The following is a 17,016-nucleotide window of genomic DNA, read 5'->3' as shown; positions in this document are numbered from 1 at the left end:
AGGCCGGAAGGGGCGGGCGCTAAGATACGTGGCTCAACGCGCGCTGGGGGAGGGGAAGCTCCGGGTCAAGGAGCAAACCCGGCGCAAGATGGCGGCGGTAGCGGCAGTGGAGGCGCGTAGGAGGCGGTGAGGAGCTCGGATCCCGGGGGCGCGCACGGGACGCCCCCAGACCCCTAAATCCCGTATCTCTCCTTTCTGTGTGTTCTCCTGAGACTCCGCCACCCCCGGCCTCGTGAGGACTCTTTGTTTCTCTGGAGCCGGCCTCAGGTTTCCCCAGCTTCCTCGCAGTAGATCCGCGCGGCGTTGGGGGGTCCTTATTTCTGGGGCTCCGGACCGGTGGCTTTAGAAGGCCGCAGCCGTGCGTTCTTCTTGGTCTAGGCCGCTCTCAGCCGCCGCCCTCCCTGGCGGATTGCGGCGGTTAACGCTGCCGCCTCTTTCCTGCAATGCGCGGGGCCGTCGGGGCGGGGGACGAGACGCGGCCAGGCCTGCGGGAATGCAGCCTGCTGCCCTGCGGCCCCGAGCCGGGCTGGAAGCATCGTAGCCGGCAGTCTTGCTTTCCACTGCCCTTGCCCTTCTCTCGAGAGGCCCGGACCCTGCCCTGCCCTGGTCTTCACGTGGACACCATCCCTGGCTTGTTCGGTGTTCACGGTCGTTGGGCACGGCTGGGGCAGGATCTCGTAAGCTCACAGTCGACCTGGATGATGTTGCTCAAACACAACAATGATTTGGTCTGCGTTCTCTAGTTAATATTACGGAAAAAACGGCTTGAAACAGTCAATCAGCTCCACAAAGTATTTACCAAGATCTAACGGATGTATTAGGGTGGGGAGAGGCGTGTACTGTTGGCAGCAGTGGAAAAGCATGGATCGTAAATTCTATTCTGGAAACCTGTGATCTGAAACAATAAACGGGTGCACCTTTCCCTGCGAATCATTCCTAACCTTGACTTGTGACCACCTCTTGCTCAAAGGCGTTGGAGGCCTTCCGGAGTTCTTAGGGCCTTCCAACAGGTTACATCTGAAAAATCTTCAGAAACCCCATCCACATTAGCATCTCTCCAAACCCATTTTATAGATATTGCAAGTAAGACTCCAGAAAGTATTTAACTCATGTACTTCTGCTTCTGCTTTGGGCTGGTATAGACATGGGGTCAGTGGCTCAGAGTGTCTGCTCCAGTCACTCCTGCTTGTGGGGGGCGGGGGCGCACATGCCTTGCTTTTAAGTTATCTGGGAGCATTTCTTCTGCTTGTTTTGCTGCTCCTTATTCCTGCTTGGCCTATTAAACCACAAAGCCTGGTGTTTCCCTCACCTTTCTGTCTGGCCTCGTATGCCCTGCCCTTTCTTCTGGAACTGGAGGACTTACTCTGTTCCATAATCTCCTTCCTGGTGAATTTCTTTACCTTTAGCTTTCCAGCTGATACCGAGGCTAGTGGTAGATACCGTGTGTTTAGTAGGCCCTACTCTCTGGCTACCCTGTTAGCAAGTAGCAGGGTTTGAGTGGTGAGAAGTCTGTGTTTTGTTTTTCCCTCTCCTATATGGAACACTTTATCAAAGTGTGCTCCTAGATCAGTCACTGGGAAAAAATGCAGATTCCCTGGGACCTGGGAATTTTCATTTAACAGTCACTACTCATAATTCTTAACTGACACTGAAGTTGGAGAGTGCCTGTTTAGGATGTACTCAGAATGGAGAATATATCCTTAACAAACTAACTTGCTATATGCCTGTTAGTCCCTTGTCTGTCCTTTGATGGCACGTTGGGGAAGTGGCAGGTTTGTAGTAACCTCAGGCTGATGGTCCTCAGTGAGGCGGCCCTGCTGGTGGTTGGGGCTGTGTTGAACAGCATGCAGTACCTGAGCCCCGGAGTCACACAGAGTTCAGTCCCGCTGGCACCTCATACTGTCTGTTCAGTCTTGGATGCATTATTGAATCTTGTACGTCTCTTTTATGTACCCATCTGAGATAAATTCCAATCCTGCATTCACCAATAAAACAAAGGGAAAAGAGTGCATAAAAGAGTTGGTTCTGAACACTGGTTGCCCATTAGGACTGTTTTGTTATTGTTTAGTCGCTATATCGTGTCCAACTCTTTCGTGACCCCATGGACTGTAGCCTGCCAGGCTCCTCTGTCTGAGATTTCCCGGGCAAGAATACAGGAGTGGGTTGCCATTTCCTTCTCCAGGGGATCTTCCCCACCCAAGGGTTGAACCCACATATCCTGCATTGCAGGCAGATTCTTTACCACTGAGCTGCCCCGGAAACCTTAGAATTATTTAGAGGAGTTTAAAATCTGATGCCCAGGTCCCACTTCAGGCCAGTTCGATCAGAACTTTGGGGTGAAACCGGGGCATTGACACCACTGAAAACTACAGATAGAGTTACAAACTATATAATGCAGTTAGCCAGGCTCCTAGGTGTATATTAGGACTCTGTAACAGTTGAAAGTGAAAGTCACTCAGTTGTATCCAACTCTTTGTGACCCCATGGACTATACAGTCCATGGAATTCTCCAGGCCAGGATACTGGAGTGGGTAGGTAGCCTTTCCCTTCTTCAGGGGGTCTTACCAATCCACGGATTGAACCCAGGTCTCCCGCATTGCAAGCAGATTCTTTACCAGCTGAACTACAAGGGAAGCCTAGTACAGGTTAGCTCTTGTTATTCTTTTCAAGCTCAGGTGGTGGTATGGGTGACTTATGTCAAAGATATAGGAGTGGAGGTCTGAGGAGCAGGATGGTTAGTGCATTAGGGATGTTAGAACCCCTGTGGCCAGCAGGCTAGCTGAGGGTACATCTTTAACTTTTTCACTGTCACTGCCCCCAGCATCTTGCCCATGGAAAGGCATGGCTTAACTTTGTTTCTCTGCTCTGCACGTATGATACCACCACCTCCCCTGGGACTGGCTGTTACTGTGTCTTTCCTCCGAGAGGCTGATGTAACCTGAATCAATACCTGGCCTGTGAAGGCCAAGGATCCTTTGTCCACTTCCTCTGCCTTTTGAAGGGAAGGTGTGAGTGAGCCAACTTCTCAGGCCTTACATTTAACCCTGGGTCCAGTTTGCCTTCTTTTTCTGTTTAGTAGGAGTCTTAGCTTGCTCCCCTTTTAGGGTTGTAGGGGGAAAAGGCCTTCACCTCTGAAGTGGGGCCCTTTCTGACCCTGCTCTGATTATTCCCTTGTTGTTCTTTTCCTTCTAGGTCTTGGACCGCTTTGGTGCTGGCCTGTTTAGGGGTCTGTCTGGGAATTACCTTTGCTGTGGATAGAAGCAACTTTAAGACCTGTGAAGAGAGTTCCTTCTGCAAGTATGATATTTCTGGGAGACTGGAATGGAAAGTAGGGTAATATGGGAGGTGTCTGGCAGGTGAGGTAGCGTGGGTCACTGCAGCTGATAGAAGGACTTAGGGGCCTTGGGGAGCCCTACCCCCTTCTCAATTGTTTCACTTGACAGGAGGCAGCGAAGCATACGGCCAGGCCATTCCCCCTACCGAGCCTTACTGGACTCTCTGCAGCTTGGTCCTGATGCGCTCACAGTCCATCTGCTCAACGAAGTCACCAAGGTCAGGGGAGAAAAGGAAGAGTCAGATGGGGGTGGAGAAATGGCCGGGGGGAATTGGGGAAGGGGAAACCTATGGCCCACATCGCATGCCATCAAACCATGGGACTTTTACTTTGTGAGGAATTCAGGTCTCAGATCCCTTAGGCAAAGGGCTAGAAGGAGGAGATCCCCTCAGAAGAGAGGTGGGTTCAGAGGGCATTCCTTGGTGTAGCTCTTTCCTTTCTCCACTCCCTGACCTCTGCCCCGACAGGTGGTGCTGGTGCTGGAGCTCCAAGGACTTCAAAGGAACATGACTCGCATCAGGATCGATGAACTCGAGCCCCGGCGGCCCCGATACCGTGTGCCCGATGTGCTGGTGGCCGATCCCCCCACAGCTGGGTAAGTTTCCCCTGAGAAACATAGCCACCTCCATGGCCCTTTCCTCCTTCTTCGGTTCAGTTCAGTTCAGTGGCTCAGTCGTGTCCGACTCTTTGCGACCCCATGAATTGCAGCACGCCATTCCTCCCTGTCCATCACCAACTCCCGGAGTTCACTCAGACTCACATCCATCGAGTCAGTGATGCCATCCAGCCATCTCATCCTGGGTCGTCCCCTTCTCCTCCTGCCCCCAATCCCTCCCAGCATCAGAGTCTTTTCCAATGAGTCAACTCTTCACATGAGGTGGCCAAAGTACTGGAGCTTCAGCTTTAGCATCATTCCTTCCAAAGAAATCCCAGGGCTGATCTCCTTTAGAATGAACTGGTTGGATCTCCTTGCAGTCTGAGGGACTCTCAAGAGTCTTCTCCAACACCACAGTTCAAACGCATCAATTCTTCAGCGCTCAGCCTTCTTCACAGTCCAACTCTCACATCCCTACATGACCACAGGAAAAACCATAGCCTTGACTAGATGGACCTTAGTTGGCAAAGTAATGTCTCTGCTTTTGAATATACTCTCTAGGTTGGTCATAACTTTTCTTCCAAGGAGTAAGCATCTTTTAATTTCATGGCTGCAGTTACCATCTGCAGTAATTTTGGAGCCCCCAAAAATAAAGTCTGACACTGTTTCTACTGTTTCCTCATCCATTTCCCATGAAGTGATGGGACCAGATGCCATGATCTTCGTTTTCTGAATGTTGAGCTTTAAGCCAACCTTTTCACTCTCCTCTTTCACTTTCATCAAGAGGCTCTTTAGCTCCTCTTCACTTTCTGCCGTAAGGGTGGTGTCATCTGCATATCTGAGGTTATTGATATTTCTCCAGGCAATCTTCATTCCAGCTTGTGTTTCTTCCAGTCCAGCGTTTCTCGTGATGTACTCTGCATAGAAGTTAAATAAGCAGGGTGACAGTATACAACCTTGACGTACTCCTTTTCCTATTTGGAACCAGTCTGTTGTTCCATGTCCAGTTCTAACTGTTGCTTCCTGACCTGCATACAGATTTCTCAAGAGGCAGGTCAGGTGGTCTGGTATTCCCATCCTCCTTCCTAAGGAACCTTTATTTGGTGGCTTTCTTTTCCACATTGGGATAATAGATGAGTAGCACCTTGCTGCTCTCCTCAGCCTTCCTTCATCTCTTCCTTTGCTTCAGTTGTTCTGTCTGTTGATTGATTGGCTGAGCCACGTGGCTTGTGGGATCTTAGCCCCACCAGGGATCGAATCTGCACCCTCAGCAGTGAAAGCAGAGTCTTAACCGCTGGACCGCCAGGGAACTCCCTTGCTTGGTTTCTCTTTCACCCTTTATCTTTGTGCATTCAGCAGACAAATTACAGCTTTCTCAATATAAGAGGAAATCAGCAAGGCCATGGAACTTGCCTTCCAGGAATACAGTGTCTCTGTAATTGGCTCCTCCCTTCCCTTCCGGTCGTGTCCCACTGTCTTGTCTTGTCTGTTTCTTCTCTTTTCTTTTCTGTCGTCTTTTTTTCTTTCTTTCCTCCCTCCCTCCCTCCCTCCTCTCTTTCTCACCAGATAGTCAGGATAGGCTTATTCAAGTACTCGGGCCATGACACACTGTCATTATTCCATGCATGGCTCTCTTAAGTATTTACCTAGAAAATAACATGATAAACTCTTCACCCAACCCAAACACATACATCTTACTACCCCGTACCCCTGACTCCTTCAGAGGTGACTGTTACTCAAAAGTTTATTACTCCCTTGGTTTTTTGTTCTCACAGTTATGTTGTGTGTATATGTGTATAAACACACATATACATATACATACATACATATGTTTATGTGCCTAAGCGATAAATTATGTGATGTTGTTTGTTTGTGAGCTTTTGTTTGTTTTAAGCTTTGTAGGGAAAGTATTTTAGTAAATGAGGTCTTTTGGGATTTCCTTTTTTTCACTTACGTATTTAACTGTTGCATGTAGCTTTAGAAATTCATTTTTACTGCTGTATAATATTGTGTTATATGAACATTTCCCAACTTAACTTCTCCATTTCTGTGTTAACGGGTGTTTTGGGTTCTTTCCAGCGCTGTTCTCTTCACAGTCTTGGCTTGCACGCTGTTGTCCGTCTCTCCTGTCTGCCTGTGCAGGAGTTTCTCTGTGACATATAGCTAAGAGAAGAACTCAGAGTGTAGAATATGGAAATAGTCAGCTTTCCAAGATAAAGCCAAAGCGTCTTGCCAATTTACACTTCCACCAGCAGTATGTGAGACTTATGAACTGCACCTTCTCCAACCCTTGGCACTATCGGACTTAACTTTTGTCGGTGGGAGGGCTGTAGGATGACACCACGTGATGGTCTTGGCTTGCGTGTCTTTCCAGTTTATTACTGATACATTGAGCGTGTCCTCATCTTTGTATGTTTATGTCATTCTGGTTTACTCTTCTGTGAACTGGAGGTTTACGGCTCTGCTCATTTTCCTTTCATGTGGTTTGTCTTCGCTGATTTGCAGAAATTCATTAGTCTTGATACCAGTTCTTTATTATGTACATGTTTTAGAGCTGTATTTTCCTGGGTTGTAGCTTATCTTTTCACTTTTCTAAAATTATAGGATAATTTTAGATGTATAGGAAAGTTTCAAGAATATTATGAGACTTCCTCTATACCTTGAATTCCAATTTTCCCCTGTTGTTTAACATCATTGTTGAATATTTGTCATGCCTAATGAATAGATGATTATTGTGAACTAAAGTTTTTAAAACATTTTTTTAATTTTGTTTTCATTGTTTTTAGTTGAAGTTTAGTTGATGTACAATATTATGTAAGTTACAGGTGTATAATATAGTGATTCACAGTCTTTAAAGGTCTTACTCCATTTATAGTTACTATAAAATATTGATTATGTTCTCTGAGTTGTGCAGTATATCCTTGTAGCTTAAAGTCCTTGTATCCTTGTAGCTTTATTGTTTGCTTAGTTTTTAACCTAATGTCTCTTTTCTGCCCAAGAGGCCCATTTAGGATTCTGTTGTATATTTAGTTGTCAAGTCTGCTTAGACTCCTCTACATTGGGACAGTTTCTCAGACTTTTTTCTTGTTTTTGACTACCCTCAAGGTATCTATCAATAAACCAAAATTCTGAAGTTTATGTTGTCAGGTATATTAGTCTGGTGTTCACAGTTTCTGAGTTGTGTTTAAATAATCTGTACCTCAGAGTCAAAAAAACATTTCTTTGTGTTTTTTTCTAAAGGTTTTACTTGAAAATTTTAAGTCATGATCTGTCTGGAGTTGTTGTATCTGAAATGAGATAGGGTTGCGATAACCATTTGTTTCCTCTACAGAAAACGTGTTTTTCCTATTATTGTTAGCGTTTTTCCTCCTGACGTCACTGAACTGCCACGATGTCAGTCACATTTCAAAGTTCTGAGTACGCCTGGGTCTGTTTCCAGGCTCTTTATTTGGTTCCTCTGGTCACACTTGTCTGCCCCTGTACTGTTCACCCCAGTTCCTATATAGCTCTTGGCACGTGCCCCTCTTCTCAGTGTCGTGACTACCCTTGGCACTCTGCACGTCCTTAGATCCTTTTTGATCTCTTTCCTAGGCTGTCTGTCTCTGGCCGGGATGACAACAGTGTGGAGCTCACCGTCGCTGAGGGACCCTATAAAATCATCTTGACGGCACAGCCATTCCGCCTTGACCTGCTGGAGGACCGGAGCCTTCTGCTCAGTGTCAATGCCCGAGGACTCTTAAATTTAGAGCACCAGAGGACCCCCAGGGTCTCGTGAGTACAGGGGTCAAGCACTGAAGGAGACCTAGTGTGAAAAAACCTAGAGGTGTTGCTGGTCTGGCACCGGGGCCCTGGGAGGAGACAGGGTGGCAGTGCGGCCAGGTGGGGGCGGGAGCTGGGAGAGACGGACCAGCGGGGGGAGGACGAGGCCTGGCTCGGCGCTTTCTCCGTCTCCTGTGCAGACCAGGAGGCAGCCACGTTGTCCGTTGTCTGTACCCTGGGCACCTCCTCGGGGAGGCCTGCCTAGGTCTGCCTTTCCCTCTCCCCCTCTCACACCATCACATTTCCCAGATTTATTTTCTTCCTTTTTTTGGTTTTTGTTTTGTTTTTTTTTTTTGGTTTTTGTTTTTTATTTCTTCCCCTGCCCCATCTCTGGAAGTTTGTCGACTGAAACTCACTTTTATGTTTCTGTTTTTGTGTTGGTTTTGTGCCTCCTTTTCCCCTTCCCTACCCATCTCCTCCTGCCCCAGTTTCTCGGATAAAGTTAGTCTCACGCTCGGTAGCATTTGGGATAGGATCAAGAACATTTTCTCTAGGTAAATCCATGACCACTGGTACTGTATCTGTTCCTCTTCCCTTACCCGCCCTTCACTGTGGCCCCCAAGGAAGGCCCCCCCAAGGTGGCCCCCAGACCTTTCCATGCCCTGCCCTTCATTTGCCCATTTACCCCAGCTATATGGTCTCTGGTTCCTGTCCCCTATTCCCCTGGCTGGGAGCCCCCTGGGAGAAGGAAGATGAAATGTTGAATGTCCTTGAGGAGCGTAGGGAGCTTCTTGCTTTGCCAGAGGGTGGAGAGATGCTGCCTGTTGCTGGGGTTCCTGGCTCTCAGCTGGTATGCACTGAGGCCCTGGGCAGAGCTGCTTGCCAGCTGCCGTTGAAAGCATTCTTTGGCACAATCTCTTGTTTTAAGTCCCTGCATATAAGCCTGACCGTGTGTAGAGGCTTGACCATGGTTGTGACTCACTTGCCTTTGCAAAACCCTGTGTCAGGCCAAGAGGCTAAGGCCCAGTGAGGGAAGGTGGGGCCAGGGTCTCTTGGTAGAGGCAGCAGGGCCAGGACTGGCATTCCGAACCCACTCCCTTGAGCCTGCCTGCCTGTCTCTTGTGGAACGCTGGCAGAGGCTGGTGGTTGGGCCTGTGTTGGGAAGGCACCTCCAGGTGGCATTTCCTTCTCATTTCCTTTCTCGTGTCTCTCCCCATCCTCTGCACACGTATCTGCTCACTGGGGTCCCTCTCCGAGCTTTAACATTCAGTCCCTTCCTCCAATGCCTTCGTTCCTTTGGACCCTTGGCTCTCTATTCCCTCACCCCTCCTTCCACTAGCCCCTCGTCCCTGCCCCCTCTGGATTGGAGCAGACAGCTCTCCTACCTTCCAGGCAAGGATCAAAAGAACCAGCTGAGGGCGATGGGGCCCAGCCTGAGGAAACACCTGGGGATGACGACAAGGCAAGTCGGTGAGGGTGGGGAGTTGGAGCACAGGGCTGGCTGGGAGGTCGAAGAGGAAAGGCCCACGAGAAATTTGAGCTTAGTCTTGCCATTGGGGATGGGATTTAGAAAACAGGGAAGGAAAGAGAGAGAACTGGTGTGTGATTGGGCAGTGGTCCATTTTCCTCCTTCCAGCCAGATGAGACCCAGGGGAAGCCAGAGCATGATGAGCCAGGAGCCTGGGAAGAGACGTTCAAAACTCACTCTGACAGCAAGCCTTACGGTAGGGGCTGGGAGAGCCTTGGGCAGGGGCGCAGGGAGTCCTTGTCAAGCAGCAGCTCTGGTGCTTATCTTTTGCTTCTCTTCCAGGCCCCATGTCTGTGAGTTTGGACTTCTCTCTGCCAGGCATGGAGCATGTGTATGGGATCCCCGAGCATGCAGACAACCTCAGGCTGAAAGTCACCGAGTGAGTCCCTCAGTGACATCAAGGTCGGGGGAGGGAACGGGTTAGAAGTCAGGGCTGTGGGGAATGTGCATACAGATTGGATACTCTGGATGAGTCTGGATCACTTCCCATGCCCAGGGCGCCTTTGGCAGTCAGATTTTCTGCTTGGAGAAAGGGCAGAGGGGCCGGTGTTTATCCTTTGTCTTTGTCTATGGGCTGGGGGCTGTGTGCGCCATGGTCAATGGCTGGTCTGTCTGTCTGCCTGCAGGGGTGGGGAGCCGTATCGCCTCTACAATTTGGACGTGTTCCAATATGAGCTGTACAACCGCATGGCCCTGTACGGGTCTGTGCCCGTGCTCCTGGCACACAGCCCCCTTCGGGACCTAGGCATCTTCTGGCTCAATGCTGCAGAGACCTGGGTTGACATATCCTCCAACACTGCCGGGAAGGTGAGAACACAGGCATGGGGAGGGATCAGTGGGCCTTGAGCCAGATGTATGTGCTGGCCCATTTGCTTTGAAGAGGCTGGTAGGATGGCCTGTCTGGATACCTGTTAGGGATTGGGTGAGAGACGGGCCTTGGCCTCGTGAGCAGCATATGAGTTCTCCAGTCACTCCCAGAAGACACACACCCATGGGGAAGGTGTTTCCCTTCCTTCATTTATCATCAGTGTGTTTATTATTGAGTTTGCAATAAGAGCTAGACCCTTTTATCCATATGGGGAATATACTGTATGTTGAGTTAGGAAAGGAAGAGAACAGAGGTTAAATAGGTAAGAGGTCTAGATGAGCTCAGTCGTAAGTGCTATGAAAGAACAGTGGTTGTGGGGGGAGGATGGGCAGGGCTGCTTGTGAGGGGGCTGAGGGAAGCCTCACTGAGGAGGTGACGTTTAACCCCAGCCTGAAGTGGCTCAAGGAGCCTGCTGTGAGAGCACTCAGAACACTGGCTTGGGAAGCAGTAGGGTGGGGTCAGACCTCTCTCTGGTCCTCCCTGCAGACCCTGTTTGGGAAGATGCTGGACTACCTGCAGGGCTCTGGGGAGACTCCACAGACGGACATTCGCTGGATGTCTGAGAGCGGCATCATTGACGTCTTCCTAATGCTCGGGCCCTCTGTCTTTGATGTCTTCCGGCAGTACGCTAGTCTCACAGGTATGTGGCCCCCCTTACTGCGTGCAGCCTGCTCTCCTGATCCTTGTCTCCCTGAGATGGGTGACTGTGCATTTTCAGCAGTCCTGTGCCTCGGCCTGTTCTCTGGCCCGGTCCTCTTGTATCTCCCTGAATTTCGGGGCATCTCCATTGGCTCCAGGTTGAGCCTGACCCCGCTGTGACCCCGTCCCCCCTAACCCCGAACCTGCAGGGACCCAGGCATTGCCCCCGCTCTTCTCCCTCGGCTACCACCAGAGCCGCTGGAACTATCGGGACGAGGCTGATGTTCTGGAAGTGGATCAGGGCTTCGATGATCACAACCTGCCTTGCGATGTCATCTGGCTGGACATTGAGCATGCCGATGGCAAACGGTATTTCACCTGGGACCCCAGCCGTTTCCCTCAGCCCCGCAACATGCTTGAGCATTTGGCCTCCAAGAGGCGGAAGGTAAGAGGGCTGCAGCCGTGGTTGGTTTTCTCAGGCACGATAACCCTGGAGAGCTCTGACCACCCGTGGTCCTTGCCCGCAGCTGGTGGCCATTGTGGATCCCCACATCAAGGTGGACTCCGGCTACCGTGTACACGAGGAGTTGCAGAACCTGGGTCTGTACGTTAAAACCCGGGATGGCTCTGACTACGAAGGCTGGTGCTGGCCAGGTAGGCGGGTCCAGAAATGAGGGGGGACGATTGGGAGACCAGGGAGCTTGCGTGGAGGCCGGTTTGCCCTTCATGGGTTGAAAGCCATGCTTGACTTTTAGGCGCAGCTGGTTACCCTGATTTCACCAATCCCAAGATGAGGGCCTGGTGGGCTAACATGTTTCACTTTGACAATTACGAGGTATGGCAGCCTGTCTTTCCCACGCTACTTCTTGGAGTCAGTCTCTGCCTGCCAGCCCTGCTGTGGTTGGTTGCTTGTAAGATATCAGGGCCCTTGATGATCCTGGGAGGACCCAGAGAGGTGCATCGTTCTGGACTCCCAGGAGCTCTGTGCTCTCACACTGTTTGTCTTCTTCCTCCCCTCTGTCCTCTGTTCCCATTTTCCGCCTTGTGTTCTCAGGGCTCAGCTCCCAACCTCTATGTCTGGAATGACATGAACGAACCTTCTGTGTTCAACGGTCCTGAGGTCACCATGCTCAAGGATGCCCAGCACTATGGGGGCTGGGAGCACCGAGACGTGCATAACATCTATGGCTTCTACGTGGTAAGGGACTGAGGAGAGACCGAGGCCCGAGAACTGGCACTGATGCCAGCTGGTTTTGCCCCTTACCACCGCTCTTTCTCGTTCCCATGCAGCACATGGCGACCGCGGATGGCCTGGTGCTGCGCTCCGGGGGCATCGAACGCCCCTTTGTCCTGAGCAGGGCTTTCTTCGCTGGCTCCCAGCGCTTCGGTAAGATTTGGAGGAGAGATTTGGCAGAGGGACCTGGGTCTGGTTCTAGGGGAGGTCTGTCCATGCGGCCATCCTTTGAGTGGTGCGCTTCCTTCCAGCTGTGCATTTAAAGGGAGGCAGGGCATGGGGTGGCCAGTCCCTGTTTGAGTGCTCTGGTGAACTTCGCCACTTTCAGCAGGACCCTGGGGGCCCCAGAGCAGGTGTGACAGGTCAGAGAGGTCAGCTGTCTTAAAGGCCAAACCCTTCACTGTACGTAAACTCCCTCCCTCTTCTCTTCCTCAGGAGCTGTGTGGACAGGGGACAATGCTGCTGAATGGGACCACATGAAAATCTCGATTTCTATGTGTCTCAGCTTGGGGCTGGTGGGACTTTCCTTCTGTGGAGGTGAGAGGAGGAGGAATTTGGGGCCTTGGTTTGGCGGGAGAGGGACAAGGTAGAGGGCACAGATGGACCCTAGGCTTGAGCAGAGAACCGATAGTCCAGGCCGGGGCCTTGGGGGGCTCCTTAGCCCTCCTTCACCCTCTTTCCAACTTGCTTTCTCCCTCCCCTCTCCAGCGGACGTGGGCGGCTTCTTCAAAAATCCAGAGCCAGAGCTGCTTGTCCGCTGGTACCAGATGGGTGCCTACCAGCCATTCTTCCGGGCTCATGCCCACCTGGACACTGGTCGGCGAGAACCGTGGCTATTACCGTCTCAGTACCATGACATAATTCGAGATGCCCTGGGCCAGCGATATTCCTTACTGCCTTTCTGGTACACCCTCTTCTATCAGTCCCATCGCGAGGGGATCCCGGTCATGAGGTAAGGCATTCACTTGGGTCTGTGGAGAGTGGACTGAGGTGGCTGGGAGACAGTGGGGACGGGGCTCCATCTCTGGGCTCTTTTCTTCTTGGCCGGGGCCTTGTAAAGGAGGGGAATCGGATTGCAGAGGGAAGAGTGAGAGGAGACCAGTGGGGATGAACAGCAGTGAACGCCCCTGAGTGCTCACGACATGCCAGGCATCGTCCGTCACGACCCGCAGAGCCTGAAACAAGTTAGACAAGTGTCCCGCCGTTGTGAGGAAGACAGAGAGACGTGTAGACAAACACGTAAATATGAAAATTGCCAACACTGACAAGCTGTTTGTAAAAAGTAGAACACGGTAATGGAATTAAGTTCCACAGACAGGCCATGTAAAGATGAGGCCTGTCTGATGAGTAAGACAGCCACTTGTGATCCAAGAATGTTCCAAGCAGGAGAGATTGCAAGTGCATACATATGAAATGGAAACCAGTTTGGTATGTTCCAGCAGTAGGAAAAAAAAAACAGTGTGTCTCAGCAGGTAACGAACCAGAGGGAGAGGTAGTTGAGGTGGAGTGGAAAATATGACCTGATCCTGGAGGGCCTTTTAGGCCAGGATAATAAAGTGGCCACTGGAAGGTCGTCCTGCAGAACATTTTCCAGAAGGAGCCAGGGAGGAGGCAGCAGGGAAGTGGGTTGGGAAACCAGATGTCTGGTCCAAGGTTAGGTTGCGTAGCTAAAGCCTTACTGGCTGCCAGATCCGGGTCTTTACCCCTGTGCTCTTCTTATTGCCAGTTCCTGGGGTAGCATCCTTGACTTCCACCAAAACAGCAGGTGTCTTCCCTTCTTGTCTTGCTTCCTTCCTAGGCCCCTGTGGGTGCATTATCCTAAGGATGTGACCACTTTCAGTATAGACGATCAGTTCCTGCTTGGTGAGAAACGAGGACAGTTAGTGGTGGGTTGGGGTAGGGCTGAGAAGAAGCAAGCACTGTGGGGGATATGTCTGTGGATGTGCAGGAAGGGAGGAGGGTCAGAGGCCGCTGGTGCAAGGGGGCAGGTGCTTTAGGGCTCCCTCTTTGGGAACCGATCCCCCCAATTCAGAGTGGATTCTGCCATGTTTTAGGGGATGCGTTGCTGGTTCACCCTGTATCAGACTCCGAGGCTCATGGTGTGCAGGTCTATCTGCCTGGCCAAGGGGAGGTAAGTTAAGGAAGGGCATGGTGGGGAAAGAAGGTGGAGGTCAGAGAGAGTGAAGAGAGTGGAGTCCTCTGTGCAGCGAGTGACCGAGACTATCTTCTGCACCGACAGGTGTGGTATGACGTTCAGAGCTACCAGAAGTATCATGGTCCGCAGACCCTGTACCTGCCTGTAACTCTAAGCAGTGTGAGTATGCTTGGCCCAGCTGCCAGCTCCATGTGCCTCTAGGTTTCCAGAAGGGGGGAGAGTGTGTATGCTGGAGTCCAGTTCCTGAGAGGGCACGGACTTGCAAGAGGTACAGCACTGCCGCTTCACCCCAGCACTGGTCTTGCACTAGATCCCCGTGTTCCAGCGTGGAGGGACCATCGTGCCCCGGTGGATGCGAGTGCGGCGTTCTTCAGACTGCATGAAGGACGACCCCATCACTCTTTTTGTCGCACTCAGCCTCCAGGTGAGTGCATGGGCAGGGAGCCGCCACCTCCATCTGTCCACCCTCCTGGGAGGCAGTCCCCCAGGGCAGGTGCCCCTCACTCCCTCTGGGGCTCAGGCTCTCACCTGTCCCACTTCCTGCTCAGGGTACAGCCCAAGGAGAGCTCTTTCTAGATGATGGGCACACGTTCAACTATCAGACTCGCCATGAGTTCCTGCTGCGTCGATTCTCATTCTCTGGCAACACCCTGGTCTCCAGGTAAGGAGGAAGAGCCTTCTTCCTTGGCAGCCATTGCAGGAGGAGGAGGCTGGGCCCTGGGATATGCACAGCTCACTCTGCTCTCCTGTTGTGACCTTGCTCTGCTCTCCCCTGTTCTGCTCTGATAATTGTTTTCCTGCTGGGTGTCCATTTTTGCTTCCTCCAGCTCCGCAGACCCCAAAGGCCACTTTGAGACACCAATCTGGATTGAGCGGGTAGTGATAATAGGGGCCGGAAAGCCAGCAACCGTGGTACTCCAGACGAAAGGTGAGTGATCTGGCCTCCAGGTTGGGGACCCACACCTACGGGAAAGTAATTGCTGTTGATCCTGGCACTCTTTCTTCCTCCTCCATCAGGATCTCCTGAAAGCCGCCTGTCCTTCCAGCATGACCCTGAGACCTCAGTGTTGATCCTGCGCAAGCCTGGCGTCAACGTGGCATCTGACTGGACTATTCACCTGCGATAACTGAAGGGGATGTTGGGGTGGGGTGTGAGGGTCGTGATAGTTACTCTTCTTTCTGCCCTGGAGTTTGACCTTCCCCAGGCTTCACCTTTCTGATCTCAAGATCCAGGTTCTGCCAGCATCTGGGCAGGATGAGAGGGCTGTCCCTGGGCTCTGAATTACTTTTGTGATCTCCCGACCTCTCCCACCCCATTGACACTGAATCTCCCTTCATCTCCAAATATCCTCTTGCTCTAACTGGAGCACATTCACCTGTGAAGACCCGGGGATCACAGGGCTCTTGCTGCCCTTCGCTTTCTTTTGGGAGCCCTCAGTCTCCTCCACACCCTCTCCATTTGTTTCCTTTGCGTGTTGATGCCGTTTCTTGGAAGAAGATGACGGCAGCTTTTTGCCTCCTCTTCTCCTTCCCCACCAAACTGCTCCTCCCTCCTTTTATTTCTTCCTCCTGGTTCTTCTCTGTTGTCAGCCCTCCCCTGATACACTGGGACCACCCCTTACCCTGAGAAGGGATGAATGGATCAAAGGAGTGAGGTTGCTGGAAATCATTCTCTTCCCTGGCATCCTAACCTTTCCTCTCCCCGCTTCTATCTAGAGCTGCTGCGGTTTTGACAGGGGCGTTCTACCTCCCCTGTCCCTTGGGGGAAAGAAGTTTACACTCCTCAAGATGGGGGTGGGCAAGACTTCTTTTGCCTCCTAAAATTTTGTCCCCTTGAGGGGCATTCAAGATGGAGAAATCAGTTGTGGTTTCGTGGAATCACGGTCACCTGTATTTATTGCTGGGAGGAGGCTGAGGGTGGGGGACATGATCATGTGTGCCCAGGGCTGGCCCAAGGCCCTGGGTAGCGGGTGGGGGAGAACTCACTGGGGACAAGCCGGGGCGGGAGGGGGGGATATTTGTGGGAATTTTTTTTTTACTTCCTTTTGGCCCCCAGCTGTGACAGGTTTTGATAAAAGGAGAAACAATAAAGAGAGAAACCATTAATTACTGTTGGTGTCTGGATTCTCATTCTGGCCTGAACCACAGACCCTTAAAAGCCCAAGGACCTGACATTTTCAGCCTATGCCTCGTTGGTTGAGCAGAATGAGTGAGTGCAAGCCTTCCTCAGCTTGCTTGATTGCCAGTATATCATGAAGGAACCCAGCAAGATCGTCAGGCTTTAGCGGGCCTAGTTCATAGTGGTGACTAGAGCTAATGGGGTCCCTCTAGAAATAGCTGTCTGTTAGATGCTCTCACACTTAAGACTGCTTTTCTTTTTTTAAAATTTATTTTTGGCTGTGCCAGGTCTTCACTGCTGCGTGGACTTTCCTTTAGTTGTGGAGACTGGGGGCTGCTCTTTATTGCAGTGCATGAGCCTCTCATTATGGCGGCTTCTCTTGTTGCAGAGCATGGGCTCTAGGGCGCTCGAACTTCACAAGTTGTCACTTGTGGCCTCAATAGTTGCAGGTACCAGGCTCTAGACCACAGACTCAATGGTTGTAGTGCACAGGGGTTTAGTTGCTCCTCAGCATATGGGATCTTCCCAGACAAGGGTTTGAACCTATGTCTCCTGCATTGGCAGGCAGATTCTTTACCACTGAGCCACCAGGGAAGCCCAAGACTGCTTTTCTTTAGCAGTATTTTAAAAATCTGCATTTGTATCAGTGACAGGAGATGGTTTCCTCCATTTTGCAGATTGGCCACAGTCTTAGAGATTATTTTAACAAAAAGGTTGGTTGGTTTGGGAAAATTACTGCTTAGGATGGTTTATGCCAGTGAGGAGTTGGGGGTGTGTTCAGGAAA

The 17,016-nt window shown here is 51.1% G+C and overlaps 1 protein-coding gene across 2 annotated transcripts; it reads left to right on the top strand.

The window, feature by feature from the left end:
- The first annotated feature begins 85 nt into the window (after positions 1 to 85).
- On the top strand, positions 86 to 16,037 carry GANAB (glucosidase II alpha subunit). Of its 2 annotated transcripts, XM_052661578.1 has the most exons (25): positions 86 to 126; positions 3,193 to 3,297; positions 3,444 to 3,552; positions 3,802 to 3,929; positions 7,521 to 7,700; positions 8,177 to 8,242; positions 9,081 to 9,150; positions 9,325 to 9,412; positions 9,499 to 9,595; positions 9,843 to 10,023; positions 10,571 to 10,724; positions 10,933 to 11,168; positions 11,251 to 11,377; positions 11,479 to 11,558; positions 11,778 to 11,921; positions 12,014 to 12,110; positions 12,393 to 12,494; positions 12,666 to 12,909; positions 13,756 to 13,820; positions 14,012 to 14,088; positions 14,197 to 14,271; positions 14,423 to 14,536; positions 14,661 to 14,773; positions 14,940 to 15,040; positions 15,130 to 16,037. In XM_052661578.1, exons 1-25 carry the CDS (start codon positions 89 to 91, stop codon positions 15,237 to 15,239), a joined length of 2,901 nt encoding a protein of 966 aa, XP_052517538.1. In that variant the 5' UTR covers positions 86 to 88; the 3' UTR covers positions 15,240 to 16,037. The 2 variants fall into 2 exon arrangements, with proteins under 2 accessions (XP_052517538.1, XP_052517539.1); XM_052661579.1 differs by lacking the exon at positions 8,177 to 8,242.
- The last annotated feature ends 979 nt before the right edge of the window (positions 16,038 to 17,016 follow it).

The sequence above is a fragment of the Budorcas taxicolor genome, chromosome 25, assembly GCF_023091745.1.
Source record: "Budorcas taxicolor isolate Tak-1 chromosome 25, Takin1.1, whole genome shotgun sequence".
Classification (NCBI taxonomy): domain Eukaryota; kingdom Metazoa; phylum Chordata; class Mammalia; order Artiodactyla; family Bovidae; genus Budorcas; species Budorcas taxicolor.
This window is presented reverse-complemented; position numbering and strand designations above follow the sequence as displayed.